Below are 20060 nucleotides of genomic sequence, written 5' to 3'. Positions count from 1 at the left end.
AGCTATCCTCTGTCCACAGAATTTTGCAGACAAGAATGATGGAGTGGGTGGCCATCTTCTCCTCCAATCCTTTCAGTACCTTCCTTCTTTTTCTGGCCATCCCACCACAACCAGATTGAACCCCGGCCTGTTGCAGTGAAAGCTCAGAGTCCTAATCACTGGACCACCAGGGAATTTCCAGTAGCTTCCTTCTTTTAAACATTCTAATTATATAGTCTGTATCTGATCATTCCAGTACGTGTAATATCCAAAATCAAAGGGTTTGAGTTTCTGCTGAGATCTGTTTTTTTAATGCTAAACCATGTTCATTAAGACATGTGTTTTATGATTTTGTTCCACACACTCGTTTTCCTTGAAACTTTATTTGTGGGAATTTTAAAGGTTGTTTAAAATGTGCTCTTCAGGAGAGGATTTGTTTTCTTTCTGTTGGATGACCACACACTAAGACTATCAATCTGGTATCACATAAATTGTTCTTTAAAATCTATCTATCTGGCTGTGCTGGGTCTTAGTTGTGCCAAGTGGAAGCTAGTCACCTGACCAGGGATCAAACCCAGGGCCCCTGTATTGGGATCATGGATTCTTAGCCACTGGACCACGGGGGGAGTTCCCATGACTTAAAGTTTTCAATATGGGTTTTTGGAGAACAACAAGTAGTGGGAATTTCAGCCCCACCTTGCATCAAAGAGGATTTGTGGTTAATATAAGACCCCTCTTTCCACCAAGCCAGAGCCAAGACTAAAGCTGACCAGTTTTCTTTTTCTCTGATAAAGCTTGTTTTTTCCCTTAGGGTGCTGTGTGTTTCAGTGAAAGATCCTGTGTGGCGCAGGTAAGACCCAATGCAGCCAAACAAACTGGAAATAGCAACCCACTCCAGTATTCTTGCCCGGAGAAGTCCACAGACGAGCCTGGTGGGCTACAGTCCATGGGGTTGCAGAGTCAGACAGAACTGAGCACACACATCAGCATAACACAACCATGCCTGCAGGCTTGGGGTAGACGGGGTCAGATATAATTAAGTTTGAAGTTTCAGAGCTTCCCAGGTGGCGCTAGTGGTAAAGAATCCATTTGCCAATGCAAGAGACTTGGGTTCATTCCCTAGTCCAGGAAGGTCCCACAAGCCAAGGGGCAACTAAACCCATGTCCCACAACTACTGAGCCCATGGTCTAGAGCCTACAAGCCGCAAGTGCCAAAGCCACTGCGATGAGAAGCCCTGGCACCACAGCGAGTAACAGGCCCCATTCACCGCAACTAGAAAAAGCCTGTGTACAGCAACCAAGACTCAGAACAGCCAAAAATAAATCTTAAAAAAAAAAAAAAAACAGAGAGAAGAAGAAAGTACTAATATTGGTACTTTACAGCTAAATTGAAGAGGAATTCCAACAATTAAAAGTCAACTATGGTATAACAGACAAAAATTAACTTTACTCTGCCACCTAGTAATTATGCAGTCACTGATCTCAGCTTTCTTGTTTTAAAAAATGTAATGGCTGCGCTACCAAAACTCCTTATAGTTTTTGCAAACCTTGGACACCAAACTTTGTCTTGGTCACTACTTCTCTTTCCCTCTTGTTATTTGTACATACTTCTAATTTGTTACCACTGTAATAGTTTATTAAGTGTTTTTTACAACAAGGCAGTGGGCTCAATCAAAAAAGGTAGAAGCTGGGTCATCCTCTACTATTTCAGCTATTAAAATAAACCAGGCTGAGAGCAGACCTTCAACTGTCTATTTGAATGGAATAGTAAAGACACAGGTGCAAAAAAAAGAAATTAATGTTTAGACACTGTATTTACCCTTCTGATGTGACAGAAAATCAGAGTTGATACAATCTTCCTTTTTCTCATATGCCTGTTTAAAATAGAAGCCTTTTATTGGAGTGCTTCTTGGCTTATGATTTCACGTCTGACAAAGGCTTTCACAATAAACATCAAAACCAATAACAAATGTCAAACCTAGCAAGGGAGCAAAAGGATCTTTGAAGTAGCACCAAATATAAATAACCCAAGCAACATCTTAGCCTAGAGATGTTAATTGACAGCTGTTTCATATCATAATTAGCTCAGGGAAAAGAACAATGAATTTCTTTACAGTACCACCAGCTAGCCCCAACAGGACAGGTACACAGATAATTTTTAAAAACCTCTATGGAGGGCTTCCCTGGTGGCTCAGTGGTAAAGAATCCGCCTACCAATGCAGGAGACATTGGTTCGATCCCTGATCTGGGAATATCCCACGTGTCACAGAGCAACTAGGCCTATGTGCCACAGCTACTGAGCCTGTAGAGGCACAACTACTGAGCCCACATGCCACAGCTACTGAAATCTGAGTGCCCTAGAGTCTGTGCTCTGCAACAGGAGGAGCCACCGCAAGGAGAAGCAAATGCACCGCAACTAGAGAAAAGCCCGCGCAGCAACAAAGGTCCAGCACAGCCATAAATAAATAATAAATAAACAAAAACTGTATTAAAAATAATTCCATGAAACCTTCCTAACAGTTAAGACTGAATACTTCTTCCACCGCAAGCAGTATAGGTTCAATCTCTGGCCCAGGAACTAAGATCCCACATGCCTTGTAGCAGGGCCAAAACAAAGAACAAAATCTCTAATTCCCTGGTAGTCCAGTAGTTGGAACTCTGTGCTTCCCCTGCAAGGGGCACAGGTTCAATGCCTAGTCAGGGAACTGGGATCTCACCAGTTGAATGGTGTGGCAAAAATATCAAAAACAAACAAAATACACCTCTAGGTAGCAATTTCATTTTTATTTTTCTTTAGGTAGCAATTTTAGAAAGCAAGTCATCTTTACATTTGCCCCTATGCATAATGCGAACAGTGCATGCTTATTAGTATTCAGAATCCACTCTGGATAAATTAGACAGCAAAGTAAATAAAAGGTAGTGTCACTGTCATTGGAAAGGCTGAAAAATTAGATGCAAAGGTAATCTCACTCAATGTTGCTGAAGTGGCTTGATGAGGAAATCACTATCCATGCCACCACCAAGTGGTAAATGCCAAAAGTCAAATCCATTACAACTTTTATTATTACCAATACCAATGTTACTTCTCCATCAGGAACTCAACCTTGCAACTATTAACTCTACTTAAAGCTGCCCACCTCTACTGCCACTCCTGACTACAAAATGGAAGTTAAGAATAGAACCCTCATTTCCCTGCACTACATATTTTTTCAAGTAGAAGACACCTGTAGGTGGTCTGACTAGCAGCTCTTAGTAACATGCCTGCATCCATCTAGGTATAAGGGAATCCTGGAATTTGAGTTTTGACTAGTACATTCACTGGAGAGTCCTAACTCATTATGTAGGCCTTTCTGCAAATATGGAAAGCTATTCAAGAACTGGGAGACCCCAAATATGACAGAGAGATTAAGACTAATATTTAACATATAAGATATTAATATATTGTCCCATATATACTTATTTATAAATAAATACACAATATTGGGGAACTATGATTTTAAAAACTTACCTTTTACTTACTGATGAGATGTACTAGTTCATTAAGCATTTAATAATCACTCAAAATAATTAACTAGATGCCTTTCAGCAATATACTACCCATAAATCTGATGTTTCCCTTGCTAATGGTGCCAAGAATAACCAAAGTGTGAGGTCTATGGCATATAGATGGCAGTACACCTGGGCATATTTATATTTTTCACCAGCCTAGTTTAACAGTACACTCAAAAAGCCATTAATGTACACAAGAAGACATATATAAGAATGTATATTGCAACACTGATCCCATTAGTGAAAGACTGAAAACCACCTAAATGGTGGTTTTCTAGACAAATGGTTAAATAAAACGCAATATATTTCATAACACAGAATACTATAAGAAAAAATTCAAGTTGCAAAACAATAAGCATTTTTAAATTTATATTAACAAACGCATAAAATCATTGTACAGATAAGCATATTAGTATGTAAAAACAGAAAAGGTCTGGAAGGTTACTATTAACTGCAAACTAGTAAAAGATCTGCCAAACACGGAAGGTGTACTAAAATAAGCGGGAATAATCATCACAAAATGTGAATTTTAGGGAACTCCCTGGTGGTCCACTGGTTAGGCCTGTGTGCTTCCACTGCAGAAGTGCAAGTTTGATCCTGGTTGGGGATCCTGCATGCCATGCATCACAGTTTAAAAAAATATATATCTGCAACACCTATGTAAAGCATTCTGTCAATACTGATGTGAAAAACTTTTAAAACATTCACCATATGAGCTACCACAGTAAATGTTAGTCTAAGAGCTTCACACACAAGAATGTTCTTTATAGAATTACTCAACATAAAGAAAATTTGGAAACTGACAATGTCCATCAAAAAAACAAGTTGATGTGTCTTTCTATAACAAATAATCTTTAAAATGACACAATAATGAATCTGACAAATCAGTTAAACAAGAACAAAGACTTATTTTTCCATTTAAATTCTAGATAACCACACCTTTGACTCATCTTTTGACTAAGGTTTAACAAAGAACTCCATAAAAATCCTTATCTCTCCCACAGAACTAGAAATAAGCCTGTGAGGCTACACAGTTATATAAAACATCTATTAAAGGATGTAAATTATCTAATTGCATGCTGAAACTATCTGCCAACATACATATATGCAGCACATAAGCACACACATACTCACAAACCACCACAAAATATTCAAACTGTCAGTTTGTAAAACTAACAGATCAACACCTCTATTTCTAAGCAATACATGTCATTACTGAATAAGCCAAAAGCAGTCTTCATCACTGACCCATCTTATGCTAGTTCCTATCTAGGGAAAGATACAAATGAAAAGAAAAAGGGAAACATCAATTTCTTGGCAAAATGATACCCTCTGGTCAGAAGAAAGCAGTTTTAAGGTAATAGAACCAAGAGTTAGGAAAAAAATCACCATAAATACGGCAAAACCATCTCTGTGGTCATACACAGATTTGACCACATATGTTTGGTCAAAACATAGATTTGTTTTACTTACCTATTTACTATCAGAAACAGAAATCCCATGCCACTTAACCCTACAAATGCTGAAAAACAGAAATAAAGTAAATAGAATGATTAAACTTATTTGCCTCATGGCAGATCAATCACCTAGGTTTAATTTTTACATCTCCAGTATTGAGAGGACCACAAAACTACAAGTACATTTAAAAAAAGAGAATTCCAGCAGTTACAAGTCTGTGCTTCCACAGCTAGGCGGATGGGTTCAATCACTAGTCAGGGAACTAAGATCCTACAAGCTGCACAGGTGACCAAAAAAAAAAAAAAAGACAAACACCTGTCATTTCATCCAGCATGAACTTCAAAGTCCTATTAGAATAAGCTTAGGGCATTTTATAAAAAATAAAAATGAAAACTGGGAAATTTTCACCCTTCTCACAAGGAAGGATAGTTAGCCTTTATGAAACACTGAATTCATCTTCATAACAACTACATTAAATTTTATCATCTACATTTTGCAGATACAGAAAAACTTTACCTAAATGTAAGGGAGGCCTGGCGTGCTGCAATTCATGGGGTTGCAAAGAGTTGGACACGACTGAGCGACTGATCTGACCTGATCTGAATCCACCCAGGGTTATATAGCTAATAAAGACAGAGCCAGAATGTGAACCTAGGCTGTCCAGAGAGTGCCACTACACCAAGGTGGCTCTTAGCCTCTATACTACAGTGCCTCAGAGAAAACTTTAAGACAAACAGTTACACTAATCAAGGAATACTGCACATCTCCTTACCAAGTCAAACAGTCCCTGGCCCAAAGGCAAGTTAAGAGTGGGTAACAATACAGAAGAAATGGATACAGAAAAAGAGCTACCAGATTAAGAACTAGAGTACTCAGGGCAGAAGTCAATTGAGCTCTGCAATGATCTGTATCTTAGGGCCATGGAATAACTAACTTCCAGTTTGAAAAAAAAGAAAAATGGTAGTCTGCGCAATAAAATTTACCCCTTATAACAAAGCACTTATTCTAACTTGAATTATTTCGTCTGCAAGCTCCACAATGGCAGTGACCTCATCTATGGTTTACTCTTCTCTAGCACCCTGAACAGGAGATCAACAATAAAATTTATATGCTACATGCGAGTTTCTTAAACTGTAGTGCTTGTAAGAATCATCTAGGGATCTTGAGAAAAAGGAAGACTCTGATTCAGCAGTTCAGAGATAGGACAGAGAGTTTGTATTCTAACAAGTCCTGGGTAAAGAAGTTTGCTGAGGCTCACACTTTGAACAGCAAGGGAACTGGACCACCCTAAGTCATATGCCAAGTTGTCAAAAATCAGGATTCACTTATTCCACACCCAGAAGAAAACCTTAAGTTTATTCATCAACAAAGCTATAACTGCTGGTCCTCCACTATCAGAGGAAAAGATAAGTTCCCTAAATTCTCACTACTTTAGTCAGATGACAGATGATGATTGCTTTAAAAAAAAAAAAAAAAGAGGCTGCCACAGATTACCCGCTTAATTTTTGGAGTCATGGATTACTCTAATATATAATCAAACAGACTACCTAAAGAAAGTTCTACTGAGGTTAATGTACCACTTTATTGTTAAAGATTAGGAACCCAATTGATAGGTATTTAGCATTTAAATAATCATCAAAATAAAGAAGGCAATGCCAAAGAATGTTCAAACTACCACACAATTGCACTCATCTCACATGCTAGGAAAGTAACGCTCAAAATTCTCCAAGCGAGGCTTTAACAGTATGTAAACCAAAAACTTCCAGATGTTCAAGCTGGATTTAGGAAAGGCAGAGAAACCAAAGATCAAATTGCCAACATCCTCTGGATCATAGAAAAAGCAAGAGAATTCCAGAAAAACATCTACTTCTGCTTCAATGACTACGCTAAAGCCTTTGATTGTGTGGATCACATAAACTGTGGAAAATTCTTCAAGAGATGGGAATACTAGACCACCTTACCTGCCTCCTGAGAAACCTGTATGCAGGTCACGAAGCAACAGTCAGACCCAGACATGGAACAGTGGACTGGTTCCACAGTAGGAAAGGAGTACGTCAATGCGGTACACTGTCACTCTGCTTATATAACTCACATGCAGAGTACATCATGAGAAATGCTGGACTGGATGAAGCACAAGCTGGAATCAAGACTGCTAGGAGAAACACCAATAACCTCAGATAGGCAGATGACACTACTCTTATGGCAGACAGCAAAAAGGAACTAAAGAGCCTCTTGATGAAAGAGAAAGAGGAGAGTGAAAAAGCTGGCTTAAAACTCAACATTCAAAAAATGAAGATCATGGCATCACTTCATGGCAAATAGATAGGGAAACAATGGAAACAATGACAGACTTTATTTTCTTGGACTCCAAAATCACTGCAGATGGTGACTGAAGCCATGAAATTAAAAGACGCTTACTCCTTGGAAGAAAAGCTATGACCAACCTACACAGCATATTAAATAAAGCAGACACATTACTTTGCCAACAAAGGTCCCTCTAGTCAAAGCTATGGGTTTTCCAGTAGTCATATATGGATGTGAGAGTTGGACTATAAAGAAGGCTGAGTGCCAAAGAACTGATGCCTTTGAACTGTGATGCTGGAGAAGACTCTTGAGAGTCCCTTGGACTGCAAGGAGATCAAACCTGTCAATCCTAAAGGAAATCAATCCTGAATATTCATTGGAAGGACTGGTGCTGAAGCTGAAACTCCAATACTTTGGCTACCTGATGTGAAGAGCTGACTCACTAGAAAAGACCCTGGTGCTGGGAAAGATCGAAGGCAGGAGAAAGCAGAGATGACAGAAGACAAGATGATTGGATGGCATCACCAACTCAATGGACATGAATTTGAGCAAACTCCAGGAGATGGCGAAGGACAGGGAAGCCTGGCGTGCTGCAGTCCATGTGTTTGCAAAGAGTCAGACACAACTGAGCAACTGAACCACAACAAAATACCAAGTCATTTTACTTCAAATTGGTCATCTTATAAAGCCAACAGCTAATTATACAAATGAGCTCAAAAAACCCTCAAAACTCAAATATCAAAATAATCCTTTTCAAAAAAGGATAACTTTTAATCTCTAGTGTGTACAGTCAAGTCAGCAAACCATCTGTTATGGAAACCGAAATGAGACTTATCTTTCATAAGTAATATGTGAAAGAAAACTCACAAATTTATTGTGTACCAGACACTCAGTGCTTTACTTTGACTGTCAATCCTCTTAACAACTCTTTGAGATAGAGAATAAGTACGATATTATCTCATACTTCAACATTATCGTGAATTTACAGATAAGGAAACTGAGAAGCATGCGTTAAACAACGTGTACAAGGTCACACTAGAAAGCTGTCTAACTTGAGCAGGCAGCCTGGCCCCAGAATCCATGTTCTTAACCATTCTTTTATGCACTCTTTCATGTAACTGTATCTTATCATTATTACTCAGTCACTGCCCTCCTATTTTTTTCCTTCCTCCAACTCAAAAGAATAGAATAACCCTATTTCCCTTAGCTAGCTCAACTGTAATTCTCAATGCCTTCAACAACAAACTCTTTGATACCAACCTACTACACTATCTTGGCTTTTTAATGATATGGGAGAAAAAACTTGCCAACAAGCACACAGTGAGCCTCTAATCTCTTCTGAAAAAAATTATCATACAAACCAGGACATTTTTGAGAATAAAATGGGACAGCTGTTCCAGAAAACAGGTGTACACTACGACTGTTCAGGTCAAAACGGGAGGTATGGCCAATTTTACTTGTTTTGTAGTTTGTAGCATCCAGTGGTATGAAGATATTGCCCAAATCTACACTACATAAACCCTGGATTACTTCTGACTTTTCCGTCCTGACACAGAAAATACTCTTCTCTTTCCTCAATAATACATAAACCAAACAAAACTTAATTTCACATCCTTGGCTCTCTGCCTATGCTCATACCATACTCCTAGTAATATTCATCTAAAGTATTCCTCTGTCTTTAATTTAGACCCAGTCATGATTAGAGAGAGAGAGAGAGAGAGAGAGAGAGAGAGATTTTCTAAGCTAAAAATTGGTTCAAATGTCTTGACAAGGCAATAGACCAGACAGGAAGCGTGAGTATGTGATATTCCAATTTCTTTTCCTTACATTTACTTACACTTACACATTAGAAGGGTTTCCCTGATGGTTCAGATAGTAAATAATCTGCCCACAGTGCAGGAGACCTGAGTTCAATCCCTGGGTCAGGAAGATCCCCTGGAGAAGGGAATGGCAACCCAATCCAGTATTCTTGCCTGGAGAATTCCATGGACAGAGGAGCCTGGTGGGCTGCAGTCCACGGGGTCACAAAGAGTTGGACACGACTGAGCGACTAACACACTATACACTGGAAAAAAAATTTTTTTCCCCAAAAGAGCAAATATAAAGTCTCTATTTGCACTTTATCAACTGTATTTATTTAAATATTGCCATAAATATTGCCATAAATATTCTTTAAATAAATGAGTCTGTATTTTAGCAGACTGCAGTCTTCATCCTCATTTTAAAGTTTTCTTTGCCCAATTAATAGTATAACCAAAGTATAAAAACTTTAAGGTAATTAACTGCTTTGCCTTACCAAGAATCAGAGAAAATTAGTAACAAGCCTAGGATTACATAGAACTCAAAGATATATGTCTCTCTCTCTCTTTTTTTAATATAAAAATATTTATTTTAATTGGAGGCTAATTACAAGATTATAGTGGTTTTGCCATACATTGACATGAATCCGCCACAGGTGTACATGTGTTCCCTATCCTAAATTCCCCTCCCACCTCCCTCCCCATCCCATCCCTCTGGGTCATCCCAGTGCACCAGCCCCAAGCATCCTGTATCATGCATTGAACCTGGACTGGCAATACGTTTCACATATGATATTATACATGTTTCAATGCCATTCTCCCAAACCATCCCACCCTCACCCTCTCCCACAGAGTCCAAAAGACTGTTCTATACATCTGTGTCTCTTTTGCTGTCTTGCATACAGGGTTATTGTTACCATCTTTCTAAATTCCATATATATGCGTTAGTATATTGGTGTTTTTCTTTCTGGCTTACTTCACTCTGTATAATAGGCTCCAGTTTTATCCACCTCATTAGAACTGATTCAAATGTATTCTTTTTAATGGCTGAGTAATACTCCATTAAATCAGTGCTATCACACAGTAGTTTTTGCAATAAACAGTGCTACTATCACATAGTTTTAATAAATTTCCCAAAAATATCAAATATATGAAAGTAAAAATTTCAGTCATTTGGAAGGCCATATCCTGGACAATTTACATAATGACACACTTGCTGTGATGATCAAATGATAATGTCTGTCAAGACTTTACCTAGACTGTATTGCAAACAAGGTTTACTGTATCACATAAACACCATTGCTGCTGCTGCTGCTGCTAAGTCACGTCAGTCGTGTCTGACTCTGTGCGACCCCATAGACCCCAGCCCAGCAGACTCCCCCATCCCTGGGATTCTCCAGGCAAGAACACTGGAGTGGGTTGCCATTTCCTTCTCCAATGCATGAAAGTGTAAAATGAAAGTGAAGCCGCTCAGTCGTGTCCAACCCTCAGCGACCCCATGGACTGCAGCCTTCCAGGCTCCTCCATCCATAGGATTTTCCAGGCAAGAGTACTGGAGTGGGGTGCCATTGCCTTCTCCATAAACACCATTAACACAACCTAAATAGCAGAAGAATCACTCTCAAACTACAGATAGGAAGTTGCTCAAAAAAAGTTGTCACTTGCCTCAGGTCATAGCTAACATTTGATCCCAGGATTCCAAACCAAAACCCTTACAAAAAATCATAGTGCAAAAGTTTACAACAGAAACTGGAAACCTCCCTCAAGAATGAACTTTAAAGAAAACACAATTTAAGCAAAACGCAGAATATAGGAATGATAAATTAAAATGCTATAAGCACTATCAGAGCTAGAGTCATTTTTCATTTCACTTAAGAATACTCGAAGTGGAAATTAAAAAATCTTTTTTAAGACTTCACAATGACAGCTCCATTAGTTTCTCCATTTCCTCTACTTTCTGCTCCTCTGAAATACAGTCACAGACCCCATCTCTAACCACAGGGTCAAAATCTTTTTTTTTAAGCTCCTAGGTATGACGCAGTGATAAAGAATCTGCCTGTCAATGCAGGAGACGCAGGTTCGATCCCTGGGTCAGAATGATCCTCTGGAGGAGGAAATGGCAACCCACTCCAGTATTCCTGCCTGAAGAATTCCACAGACAAGAGGAACCTAGCGGGGTACCGTCCATGGTGTTGCAAAGAGTCAGACACAACGGGCACAACAGACACAACTGCAATGGAGCACACGCGCACACATGCAAAGACCAAAATTATAGATGTGAAACATTCATGTCTAGTACTCAGGATCATTTCCATCAGCTGGAAAGTAATATGGAGCAGAGAGACAGGCTGAACAAATCCAACCAGATAGAAAATAGTTGAATACCAATATTTCTCATTTCTAGTTTTTCACATGTAATTTGAGGCATCTAGAGGCACTTCTACATCTTTATATTCACTTCTGAGCATGCTATTCCACTTTTCACACTATGAAAACAGAAAATAATTTCTACTTCATTTTCAATCCGTTACATCTGAACATATTCCTTTGAAAATGTCTATCCATTTAAAAATTCTGCATCCAGAATTTTCCAATAAATATTCCAAAATCAAATTGTTCAAAAACTTCTCAGCCATTTACTTATTTATTACTTCCTGGCAATCAGTTCACAATTTGTGTAGACATTTTCTTTTTTTCAGTCATTTTTGAAAAAGCATTTTCAGTCGGTGATATGTAAGAACTTTTTATAAATACAAACATATTTAAGCTAACAGGGAAAAACTGAGTACTGCACTGAGGGCAAAAGACACAAAACTATTCATAATTACTGTAATATAAAATATCAATTTTTATTATTAAGGCAAACATGTCACTTATTTCAGATTCTAAGGCTAATCTAAAACTTAAAATGTTATCACCTAAAAAAGCAGAAAAATTTACAAGTCCGATAAGTTATTTTTAAAAATGTGAAAGGGACATCCCCTGGTGGTCCAGTGGTTAAGAATCTGCCTGCCAATATAGGGGACACAGGCTCGACCCCTGGTGCAGAAGATTCCACGTGCTGCGGAGCAACTAAGCCGGTGCGCCACAACTACTGAGCCTGTGAGAGCTGCAGCCCGTGCTCGACAGGAGAAAACACCACAATGAAAGTCCATGCACCGCAACCAGAAAGTAGCCCCCACTCATCACAACTACAGAAAGCCTGCACAGCAATGAAGATCCAGAAATAAATAAATAAAATGCTTTTTAAAATTGTGTAAGATCTGGGGGAAGGGAGAACAGGGATTTACTGCTTAATGTGTACAGAGTTTCAGTCTTGCAAGATGAAGCTTCTGGATAGGGATGGTGGTAGTGGTTGCACAACAATGTAAATATTTGAACTGTATATTAAAAATGGCGAAGATGATACATTTTATGTGTACTTTCCATAATTAAAATTATTTTTTAAAAATTATGTGAGAGTATTAAACATCCTTGAGTATTCATTTTTCGGGAAAAACTCAGAGACAGAAATCCAATTAAAACACCGTCAAACAACTAGAGCATATATAATTGGCTGGAAATATTGGAGGGGGGAAATGATCTGAAAAGTGAATAAAACGTTAGCAAACCATAAAAATATGAAAATAACTGCAAAGTGTCTCCTCAGTGCTCAAAAATTAAATAACTCAATAATCACCAGAAGAACACTGCACTTTGCCATTTCAAACTTTTGGAATTTTTGTAACCAAGTATTTTGGTGCACTGGAGAAAGCAATGGCACCCCACTCCAGTACTCTTGCCTGGAAAATCCCATGGATGGAGGAGCCTGGTGGGCTACAGTCCATGGGGTCGCTAAGAGTCGGACACGACTGAGAGACTTCACTTTCACTTTTCACTTTCATGCATTGGAGAAGGAAATGGCAACCCACTCCAGTGTTCTTGCCTGGAGAATCCCAGGGGCGGAGAAGCCTGGTGGGCTGCCGTCTAAAGGGGTCGCCCAGAGTCGGACACGACTGAAGAAACTTAGCAGCAGCAGCAGCATGTTGGAGGACGTTTGACAATTTGGTATATTACCCAAAAGTTTTTACCTCTACCCAAAGACAGACACCGTATGTGTCTACTTCAGAACAGAGGTGAGATAAAAAACAATAAACTACTGAAGTCTGTATAGCCCTTTGTCTGCAAGATCAAGTTTTTAAAAAGTTACATCTTAAGTATTACTTAAAATAGGATTCCTTGTCTGCCTATAGATTTCTACTGCAGTAAACTGCAATTTGAAGAGGCCATGGCAACCCACTCTAGTATTCTTGCCTGGAGAATCCCTATGGACAGAGGAGCCTGTCAGGCTACAGTTCATAGCATCGCAAACAGCTGGACACGACTGAGCGACTAAGCACAGCACAGCACATACTGCAGTTCAGAGTTCTAACTCCAGCTCTACTCACTGGCTGCATGATCTTGAGCAAGTTTCTTTAATTTTCTGTGACTTAGTTTATCTCTAAAATGGAGATAATAATGCTACCTACCTCACAGGTAGGTTTGAGTTGATGTATATAAATGTATACATGTAGCAAGACTTAAGAGGCCTGACACAGAGTAAGCACAATTTATGTGTACACCACTATTATTCTAGTATTATCATTAATATCCTCTATCCCACTGATTCCAGTTATAAAATAATTAAGCTGGGGTCTCTCCAGAAAAATGCATGCAAATAAAAGATTTTGAACATAACTGCAGAGGACTCATCGATCCTACATTAGAGAACTCCTATTCAAAGCAACTTAGTTTATAGTCAAGTGGTTATTAATCTCCTTGGACCTTTTCAGTAGTCCAATTAACCTATGAATCTCTTCTCAGAATATTTTTAAGTATATGAAATGTGCAGAACCACAAAATAAATTATAGTTACCAAAATATTTTAAAATGTCTATTTTAGTAATAAATGTGCTTCTTCACTAATGAATTAAACAAGACTTTCTTACATTTAACAAGGAGCAACACACATAAATATTTCATGATATCTGCAAAAACTGTAATATGAAAACATTTCTCTCAGTGCATCCATTTGAAATGTCAATAATTTTTAATTTTTTTCAATCCTAGATTTCAATTAGTAGCTAGTGAAAATAAATAGGTAATTATTTTTTTCCCTCAACCAAGTTCTGTGTTTAGGGACCCAGATTAGGAACCCTCGGGTCACTGGAAAGTAAGTGCAAAAGTAAGTTTTGGAATCAGTGACTTGTGTTCTAGAAGTCAGACTTCAGACTTTAGTCCTCACATTATTTACACCTGAATGACCTTGGACATCAAACTTCGGAGCTTTAGTTCCCTCATTTAGAATAATTCCTACATCATGAGGTTACAGGGACTGAATATTTAGTTAACAAAATGCCAAAACGCCAGTGTGTTATATTTTACTGATTTTAATACCATGTAATTAGGCTCAAATATTTAGTGCCATTGTTAATTTTCAGGAAAACTCATTATATGTAAAAACAAAGAAACGAAACAATGACAAAAAACTAAAAGCCAAATACTGATTTACAAAGAAAATGATTAATGGAAATATTAGTTATACATAACATTAAGTGAGTCATGATCTGGCATCAGAATGACCTGTATCTAAATCCCAGCTCCACTATTTTAGGTGTACTAAGTTATTTAACCTCTCACCTCAGTTTTCTCATCTGTAGAACACTGTAATGTTGTTTTAGAAATAAGAGAGGTTCAGCTTAAGCTGTCAATAAATGGAGCTATTATTAACGTTCACGTTTTAACAAAGCCAAAGCGATCAATTTGGAACTCAAAAGTTTGTTTTGGAATTCATCTTGATATAACTGAAACTTCACAGTCTTTTGCCGGGTAAAACACATACACTTAAAACCCGCAGTATTTGCTTGGCATAACATTCCTAATACAAACTGGGGCTGTTTAAAATCATATCTGATTTCTTATTCTGCCCAAGGAAATCAGTGAGGATTAGAAAAACAAAACAGACTCAATAACTTAAAATCTCTTCATGATGTACTTGGAATGTTCCAGTGAATGTATCAATGTTGAAATGTTCTAAAAGGTAGCTGCCTCTTTAATATCCAATTATCAGCTACACAGTCGATTAAAAAACAAAACCGTAGAAGCACGTTATGTTGGAATATTATGGACTAAGATTCCTCCCTTACTCTGAAAGAAACCCGCCACAGACTGGCCCTGGTTCCCGACCCATTCTACAACCTGTAAATTCCTTCTTTCATTGAAAAGATTCTTTTTATGGGCATAGTTAACAAGTGCCAAGTTGCGAGGTTGCAGCTTTGCTGGTGTGACGTTTTCACAATGCTAGAACAATACGATCTGGAATCTACTCAAAGCATTAGCCAGGCAGTCAGCTGATGCTCATTGCACACAAGAGAAAGACAGAAATAAGAGAAACCGAACCTTGTATTTATGTAAAACAGGTATCCGCTACCTTTAAAACTGAAATAGGCCAACAACAGATGTTCCGGTTAAAATAATAGAAGTGCTGCAGTCCATAGGGTCGCAAAAAGTCTGACACGACTTTGCGACTGAACAACAAATTGTTAAATAACAATACAAAAAAAAAAAAAAAAGCTTTGCCCGAACTAGGTTTCGCTCGTTCTTGGAATTTTTCCTGTAAAGGGCTCTTATCCGTTCATAAAACCGGTCCCTCATCACGGAGTCGCTGCCTGAGTTAACTTTTACAAAAGGTCAAAGCGGTGCCTTTCAAGGCTTCCAAATCCTACAGGCTTTCTCCTCCGTTCACAGTAACTCGCTTTCCACCCACAGAACGTTCCAGAGACGAGGGATGGGGACCAAACAAAATCTGGTGGGGACTGCTAGAAAGAAGCTTTCAACTTTCTTTCCCGAACACTTAGACGGAATTTCACCTTCCTCCCTCGGCGGCCCCACATGTTGCTCGCCTGCTCCCAGAGGGCCACGCGAGGCCTCGCTTCACCCGGAACGCGCCCACCTGATTACCCTTCTCTCCCCAGACTCCGCCCTCAGCCCCCCCACCCCCAGCTCGCCTCCTTTAGGAGGTCCATATGGGACGCTTTCCCCTTCCTCCGATCCTCACGCCGCACCAGACAAGCCTCGATTCTCCACCTAAGGTTCTTCCCAACCAAGGCACTCGCCCCTCTCACAGCCTCCTAAAGTGCGGCAAGCGCGCAGCGCGGAGCCGCGGGCCTGCACGGCCCAGGTGCTGTGTCAGCCTGTCTGCCGGCTCCGCGCCGTGTACGGCCTGGAAAGTCACATGGCGCTGGGACCGGCCGGCGCCTCCACACTCCAGCTCTCCTCAGAGCACGATGAGGTTCCCAAGTCCACTCACCTCCACGAAGAGCAACATGTCTTCCTCCGCTCGGCCCAATCGTTCTCGCCGACGCGACTCCAACTGGCTTACAGGCCCGAGCCCCAATCGCTAGGATAAGGACACTCGCCTGGCCCCTCCACCCGGCAGCGGACCCGGCTCCTCCCCCGCCGTCAGCCGCTGCGCCCTGACCCGCCCTGTCCCACCTCCCTTGAAACAGCAACTGTTTCCGGCTCTAGAGAACAATTGCTTCCGGGAGAAGAGAAAATCCTCGGCGCGCTCAACTTTTGCACTACCTTTTCCAGCCGCAGTTTGGACTGTACTATTATCTGACATGGGGGTGGGGAGGGGTGCAATCTATCAGAGGAATGCACCATTCTGTGCCACGGGGGTGTGGAAAAATTTTACGGGCACATTTTATCCCTGGCCCATTGGAGAGTTACCGTAATAACTCCGCAGTTTCTCATGGCCCAAGACCTATGCTATGCTATGCTAAGTCACTTCAGTCGTAGCCGAGACTGTGCAAAGTGTACTGAAAAATGCCCGGCCCTACTGAAAAGGCGATGACTCGCAGGAAAAAAAGAGAAGGGGAAAAAAGCAGCAGTAATGGTAAACATATTAACAGCAACCCGTTCACATTAAAGGCCTGGCACTATTCTAACTATTATATGTGAATTAATCTAAACAATTCAACGCAATAATACTGTTAGCCCCATTTTACTGTTGAAGGAGCCCTCTAGGGCTTCCCTTGTAGTTCAGTTGGTAAAGAATCTGCCTGCAGTGCAGGAGACCTGGGTTCAATCCCTGGGTTGGGAAGATCCCCTGGAGAAGGAAATGGCAACCCATTCCAGTATCCTTGCCTGGAAAATCTCATGGACAGAGGAGCCTGGTGGGCTACAGTATGAGGTCGCAAAGAGTCGGGTACGACTGAGCGGCTAACACTGGGAGAGCGGGTTTCCCTAAGACACACATTCAAAGAACTTTGCCCCACGTTCTCTTGAATCAGGTACCCACATCTTTGCTCAGTATGTTATTTGGTAATATTAATACTTAATCTGGATAGCCTCTTCATTGATGTCCTGCCATCAATTCAAATGAAATACAATAAAAAAATTTTTTTAATTAATCTTTATAATTATCTGTGAGGTGATCCCAATTCTTTATCATCTTTAGCCACACTTATTAGGATTTATCCCTCCCTCAACAGTCCCACTTCTATATCTTAACTCAGACATTTGTCGTTTGAAATAATCATGTCTTGATTTTTCAATAAATTTTTTCTACTACATTATTTCAAAAAATCTTCCTAAATTGAAGGTTTCATTTTCACCAAACTGTTATTATATCCCATGTAATCTCCCTTGTGTGTATGCCTGCTAAGTCGCTTCAGTTGTGTTGGCCTCTGTGTGACTCTATGGACCGTATCCCACCAGATTCCTCTGTCCATTGGATTTCCCAGGCAAGAATACTGGAGTTGGTTGCCATTTCTTTCTCCAGGGGATCTTCCCAACACAAGGATTGAATCCTGGTCTCCTGCATTGCAGGCAGATAGGGAAGTCTAAATTCAAGATTACTTCACTTCAATTAAACCAGTTACTTTCCCCCTGAAGTACAAACTCAGCACTCACCTCCAAAGCCATGGCTCAAGGTATCTTCCTTATCTGGAATGCCTTCATTTGTCAATCAACCTTCTCTCTCCATAAGGTTTTCCCAAGGACTCCGTTCCTCACAGATCTCTTCTTCATGTCCCTTGTTTAGCACTTGAATATTATATTCTAACTTAAATTCTTTTTTCTTTTCTTGTTGTTTTTCAGTTTCTTCACGGGTACCCTATCATATATTCTTAATAGTCTAGGATAATGGTAGCCACATAGTCGTATCTCAACAAATGCTCGTCAAATTGAAGAGATTTTTTTTTTTAATTTGTTTTAAAAAGCCTTCATTGCCAGTTGCTGATGAATTCCATGCTGCATAAAAAATATGAGGGAGAGAGAAAGCACAATAATACTAAATTAGTTTAGTTGACCAGCATGTAGGCCACTTTGTGAATGCCTACTAGGGTAAGCAATGTAAAGGAATCAAGAGGAATTAAGTTATTAAAGGACCTCATAATTTAATAATATTATCAACAAAGTAATTTAATAGATTAATTGATAATGTCAAGGAATATTGGGTAATGATGGATATTTTAATGAAACCTCACATTTCTAAAAACAAATAATTCTCCTTAATTGTGGCCCTTTCAGAAAACATTATGAACTCCCTTGAATAAATAGACTTAATTGTGACTTATAGGAAAGGAGGGAGTGATATCTCATGGGGAGGGGGAGGAGGGTATAATCTTAACAATAAAAGAAAATGTTCCGGACTCAGAGAAGTTTCCACAAGGAAAGGAGTTTTAATATTTATTTATCTACTTACTTACTTACTTATTTAGTTGCACTTGGTCTAGTGGAGGCGTGCGGACTCCTAGTAGCAGCATGTGGGATCTAGTTCCCTGACCAGGGATCTAACCCGAGCCCCCTGCATTGGGAACACGGAGTCTCAGCCACTGGACCACCAGGGAAGGAATTTTAAACTATAATGAATGTCCAAATATTTTAGACAATTTCCATGGAAGTACTGAAAAAGAGTATGCCAAACGTTAGATAAACCTAAAGTACAGGGACTTCCCTGGTGGTCCAGTGGTTAGGAATCCACCTTCCAATGCAGAGGACACAGGTTCCATCCCTGATTGGAAACAGAATCCCACATGGCACAGGGCAACTAAGCCTGTAGGCTGCAACTATTGAGGCCCGTGTGCACTAGAGCCAGTGCTCTGCAACAAAAATCTGCATGCTGCACAGAAGAGCTAGCACAGCCAAAAAAGGAAAAAAAGAGACCTAAGGTACAGCATCTGGTTTTGAGAAGTTCAACAACTAGTGGATAGAAACAAATAATAGTTACACTTCAATAAGTACAATAATACGAAGTTTACAAGATGATTTGGGACCACAGGGGAGGGATAACTTAGACAACAGGGTCTTAAAGAGAAGGGAAAATATTTATATATTGCTTGATACTTTTAAAAGACAATTACATTATGATCCCCTGTATCCCTTTCTCCAAAGGACTGAAACAAATTGTTTAAATTTACAAGTTTTTCAACAAGCACTCATAAAGTACTCATAGTTCTCATAGAGAAATTGGTATACATCTACAATTTGTATAAAATCTAAAACCTATATAGTTTTACATATGTAGGTTTTACATAGTTTAGGAACACACCTACAGTAAAACTATATAAACATAGACTAGACATAAATACATCAGATTTATGCTTGTTATGGCCCTAAATACATCAGATTTATGCTTGTTATTGCCCTCTAAAAATGGGTAAAGGGGAAGGAAGGAATCTAGAGAGAATAACAAGCTTTATCTCTAATGCTTTATTAAAAATATCTGCAGCAAATATGACAAAATGTTAATATCTGTTCATTCTAGGTGATAGGCACACGGCTATTTGTTATATTATTTTCTGTACTTTTTTGTACTTTTTTAAATTAAAAAATAATCTACACCACCAACAAAACCATCTGTCCTTTAATTGTTCCAGTGTCCAAAATATTTTCACCTCCTCTACAAAGGAGCTGCCCAAAGTGATTTTTTCAGTTAGAAAGCAGCCT

The 20060-nt window shown here is 39.4% G+C and overlaps 1 protein-coding gene across 5 annotated transcripts in view; it reads right to left on the bottom strand.

Annotated features, from left to right (window-relative positions):
* Positions 1-16611, bottom strand: part of LARP4 (La ribonucleoprotein domain family member 4) — a 71541-nt gene extending 54930 nt beyond the window's left edge. For 2 of the 5 annotated variants that reach the window (XM_027542836.1, XM_027542835.1), the window contains exon 1: positions 16417-16578. In XM_027542836.1, the coding sequence (XP_027398637.1) occupies positions 16417-16434 (18 nt within the window). In that variant the 5' untranslated portion in view covers positions 16435-16578. Of the gene's footprint in view, positions 1-5001; positions 5051-16416 lie in introns of all 5 variants that reach the window. The other 3 variants (XM_027542837.1, XM_027542834.1, XM_027542838.1) reach the window with 3 other exon arrangements.
* Positions 16612-20060: the final 3449 nt, after the last annotated feature.

This window comes from Bos indicus x Bos taurus, chromosome 5 (genome assembly GCF_003369695.1).
Source record: "Bos indicus x Bos taurus breed Angus x Brahman F1 hybrid chromosome 5, Bos_hybrid_MaternalHap_v2.0, whole genome shotgun sequence".
NCBI lineage: Eukaryota > Metazoa > Chordata > Mammalia > Artiodactyla > Bovidae > Bos > Bos indicus x Bos taurus.
The sequence above is the reverse complement of the archived record's forward strand: the minus strand, read 5'-3'. Positions and strand labels throughout refer to the sequence as shown.